General features: G+C 47.3%; 1 protein-coding gene across 1 annotated transcript in view; it reads right to left on the reverse strand.

Annotated features, from left to right (window-relative positions):
- Positions 1-5,000, reverse strand: part of scg3 (secretogranin III) — an 18,597-nt gene that overhangs the window by 6,594 nt on the left and 7,003 nt on the right. Inside the window, 5 exon segments of the mRNA XM_084337091.1 lie at positions 52-135; positions 2,219-2,261; positions 2,265-2,335; positions 4,459-4,522; positions 4,524-4,697. Coding sequence (XP_084193217.1) covers positions 52-135; positions 2,219-2,261; positions 2,265-2,335; positions 4,459-4,522; positions 4,524-4,697 — 436 coding nt within the window.

The raw sequence follows: 5,000 nt of genomic DNA on the forward strand, positions 1-5,000 counted from the left end.
AGCTTAGGCCAATTGTCATGATGTTGGGTGAATATTTGAGTAGCTATGTACCTGCGGTTGCAGTGAAGTCTGGAGTGCCTAGGGACTTGCCTAACTTGTTCTTAGTCTGCATGGCAATCATGGCATCCAGGTTCTCTATATGAGGGAAACAATGACATAACATTACATTTGATCTCATGAAAGCGGCACAGCCATTGAATTAGGATACACTGTTTCTGTGTGACTCAGAGGGTAATTGTCTCTACCAGAGAGTTGGAGTGGGAGTGCATGTTATCCATGTCAGAGAGTCTTTTCCCCTCTCACTCTTTCCACTCCTCAGTCATGTTTGTCCCCCCCCCCCCCCTCCTCTCTGGTCATTATCTTCCCTATCTGTCTCTGCTAACACTAGGTAGCCCCTCCTCTCTGGTCATTATCTTCCTATCTGTCTCCTGCTGACACTAGGTAGCCCCTCCTATACGTTTGTGGCATCCCACTGTGACACTGTGGAAACTCTTTATCTCAGCATCTCTTCCTGCCCTCCCTGCCTCCCTCTCCTCCTCCTCCTCCCCTTCCTCCCCCGTCCTCCTAATCACTTTTCTCTTTCTCCCCTGCTGGGGCTCTTAGTGTTAAAGCTGTGTGTCACCCCCCCCCCCCATTCTCTCTCTCTCTCTGCCAGTGGCCTTTAGTTCCAGAGGCTGATTAGCTTTGATTGACAGCTGTGTGTGTGTGTGTGCGTGGGGGTGTGTGTGTGACAGGTGTGTGACAGGTGTGTATACATGATTCATCTGAGTCCCCAAAGGTCAGTGGAAGGCAATAACATGTTGCTAGGTGATGGGTAATTCTACCCATCATCTTCATGCAACCCATACACAACGTCAGGATTGGTTGTCAAGGAAACCCTGTCTTGCATAATAGTGTGTGCCTGTGTGTGCGTGTGTATGTGTATGCATATGCACGTCTCCCCCCCCCCCCCCCTGTGTCCTATCTCTGTCCTATGCTTGTAGAGCTGTGGACATAAACCATGTGTAAGTGGTAATTTGTTCCGATGTAAGCACAGTTCAATAGCTGCTAGCGGTCATCCCAAGGAGCTACAGCCTGCAACGACCAATCTGTGTCCGCTGTGCGGTTCATTACTGTCACTGATAGTGGAATACACAAGTGTAAGTAGTTCAGCTGTATACACAGTATATCATATATACTGTAATATTACACATATATTGCAGAATCAGATCTGGTCTCAGGTAGTGAGAAGGGGGTTTCTATGTGTTTCTCTTTGACATGAAACTGTCAAGAGAGAAAGGTCAGATGGAGGGATTAACATAAGGTCTGGGGCGGAAGAGAAGAGAATAGAGAGAGGGGGGAGGGAGAGAGAGGATAGAGAGAGATGGACATAGAGACAGAGAGACAGAGAGACAGAGAGACAGAGAGACAGAGAGACAGAGAGACAGATAGACAGAGATACATAGAGAGAGAGAGAGAGAGAGAGAGAGAGAGAGAGATTGACATATAGACAGAGAGACAGAGAGACAGAGACAGAGAGACACAGAGACAGAGAGACAGATAGACAGAGAGACATAGAGACATAGAGAAAGAGAGAGAGAGAGAGAGAGAGAGAGAGAGAGAGAGAGAGAGAGAGAGAGAGAGAGAGAGAGAGAGAGAGAGAGAGAGAGAGAGAGAGAGAGAGAGATGGACATAGAAAAGAGAGACAGAGAGACATAGAACAGAGAGACAGAGAGACAGATAAAGTGACAGGTGGCTGCTCCTTTGGGTACAAAGTACTGACAATATGGTCAAGTCATAAACGCAGGCTGGATAGTAGGTGTCCATGACACTAATTAGTTTGAACAAGCTTCACACTTCACTGGACTGGTAGATAAGTAACATTGGCTGGGCTACACACACAAAAAAACAACAGAATTAGGCATGCACGCATGCACACACACACACGCACGCATGCACACACACACACACACGCACGCACCATGCACACACACACACACAGACACACACACATGCAATCACCCACGCAGAGACACACACAATCACACACACACACACACACACACACACACACACACACACACACACACACACACACACACACACACACACACACAAACCTCGTTAACAACTGAATAATGAGAAGTTTTCCTCAAGGATTTGGAGCGTAGGATGTCCTTGCCTCATGTACAGCTATTGGATGTACTGTACTCCTCTATAAATAAACACTGCCGCTTACCCAGATAGGAGACACCTTCTTCTGGAGTGATGGTGCCATATTTTCACATCATCTTCACAAAGTCAATCAGAGTCTTCATGATGGTGATCAGCGTCTCTCTCTCCTGGGCATCTTGTTCTAGAATAACAAACCCTGGGGACTCAGTCACACTCATCCCAAATCAATATATACAAATCATATCTGTCTCATTATGGGTTATCCTGATGCACAGCGGTAATCTGCTGACTCCGATTTCTATTATATTTTATTTCTGCGTCACTTAACTCTTTGTCAAGCGGTCAGGTGGCGTAGCGGAGATTGTGCTCGTCACCAATGCAAGAGGCTGCGGTCTCGACTCCCGGAGAGTCAGCATTGCCTTGGCTCGGGCTGATCGCTATACTAACTCGTTTGGCTGAGTTAGGGGGAGGGAAGTCGTGGGTGGGTCCTGGGCGTTGTGGACAGCGACCCCTACAGTTCGGTCGGGGCGCCTGCACAGCGAGGGTAGGATCTGGAGAGAGGTAGTGCGACCTTCCACACGTTACACTCTCCCGGTGAGAATCTGCGCTGCCAGGCTGGCTGCCGGCTGGCTGCACATGTGTCGGAGAAAACATGTGACAGTCTCCGGCCTCCCGGACCAACAGTGGGGGGGGGGGGGGGGGGGGGGGGGTGCGCAACAACCAGGAAGGGGGTTGGGAATTGGCATAACGACTACAGTGGGATGGGAGAAAATCAGAAAAAGGAGGGGGAAAGAAAAAAAAGAAGAAAAAAAACTCTTTGTCAAATATCTGTGTCATTTCCTGTAGTTCATGCTACTTGGCTATTTGTAATTTTTGGAATCCTTTCCGTTGTATCAGATTTTTCAGAATTCTTAGTCTGTGGATTCCGTGTGGCCTAGTCATCACTGAAATTGAGTCCCTTCATGATGTTTTAAAGGTATCCAATGGAGCTTTTGAAGACTAGTTGGTGAAATTGGTGCCATAGGCAATCACGTGTTCTTCCAGCATGCACACGAGAACACATGCCACGAGCACGCGGGTGATGTAGACACATGCCACGAGCATGCGGGTGATGTAGAACACATAAGGAGTGCACTGGCGGCATGTTAACATGCTCTTGTGCTTCACATTTGATCTCCCTCAAAATCTAACCAACTGCCTGTCAATCAAAGAAAGTCAGACTCATTACAACTTAACTGAAACGTCACACGGATGGGATATAAACATTGTGAGAGCAAAGAAAACGGCAAAAATGGACTTTGCAAAGGATATTATGAGGTATGTATTCAGCATGTGTTAGACTATTGATCAACAATAGAATAATCTGTCTATTTAGGTGGAAATGTGAATACAAACAAAAGTGAGCTGTCAAGAAAATCCCACTGGATATCTTTAACCTTTTCACCACCACACTACAGAAGGTTAACCTTTCACTTCCACACTACAGGCGGTTAACCATCAGTAGTGTGGTAATGGCAGGGTTAACCTTCTGTAGTGGGGTAGTGACAGGGTTAACCTTCTGTAGTGTGGAAGTGAACAGGTTAACCCTTTGTAGTGTGGTAGTGAAAGGGTTAACCCCTATTTAGTGTGGTAGTGAAAGGGTTAACCTGCCGTAGTGAACAGGTCAACCCTTTGTAGTGTGGTAGTGAAAGGGTTAACCTTCTGTAGTGTGGTAATGAAAGGGTTAACCTGCTGTAGTGTGGTAGTGAAAGGGTTCACCTTCTGTAGGGTGGTAGTGAAAGGGTTAATGCGGGGTTGTTGATGATGAGGGGATATCATTAGTGGGTTTTTTCTATTATTAAATTGTGTGTTGTGTGTGTGTGCATGGATGCAACTCCTTCATCCGCAGCTTCTCTGAAGGGGTAGTAACAGGGGGGACAAAGGCACGGCCAGATGGAACATGACTCATGCTTCTCATCAACATCACCATAACAACCTTTTTAGCCTTCTCCCTGATCCGACTGGAAGTAACAGCAACCACAGGGATGCCTCTGCCGTACTACTACGGAAACTCAGTACAACATTACTGTACATCTTTTGACAACAATGCTGCCAGGTGCTAACCCCCTGAAACGAGCACCATCAAACACTCAAACCATTATCAAACCATCGTTACCTGACCTCAAATCAGATTAGGTAATACCACTGATAAGTGTGCGTGTATCTGTGTGTGTATGTGTGCTGGGAAACAGTACAGAAGTGAGTCAGCAATAAATACTACACATACTAAATACATGTGTGTGTTGGGGGTGGGGAGGGGGGTACCTGAGTCGAGGCTCTTGAGCAGGCGGTAGAAATTGGGGAAGTACTGCAGGTCCTGGAGTCCATCAGTCCGGGCTCACCTCGTTGCCTTCCTCTGTGTCTCTGTCCCAGCTGTTGTCCACTGTGTCGTCACCCTCCCCCTCTGCATCCCTGTCCACATCATCGTCCGTGGCCGTCTGATCTTCATCCTGCCCCTCTTCCTCCTCCCCGTTGTACTGGCGCCTCTGTGACTCAGACGTGTCCTGCAGGAAGGACCATCACCATCATCATCATCCACCATCACCATTACCATCACATCACCATCACCATCACCATCACGATCATCATCATCACCATCACCATTACCATCACATCACCATCACCATCACCATCACCATCACCATCATCATCATCACCATCACCATCACCATCACATCACCATCATCATCATCACCATCATCATCATCATCATCATCACCATCACCATCATCATCATCATCATCACCATCACCATCATCATTATCCTTTTCATCACCATCACCATCATCATCACCATCACCATCACA

The sequence above is a fragment of the Notolepis coatsorum genome, assembly GCF_963971535.1.
Source record: "Notolepis coatsorum genome assembly, chromosome: 20".
Lineage (NCBI taxonomy): Eukaryota > Metazoa > Chordata > Actinopteri > Aulopiformes > Paralepididae > Notolepis > Notolepis coatsorum.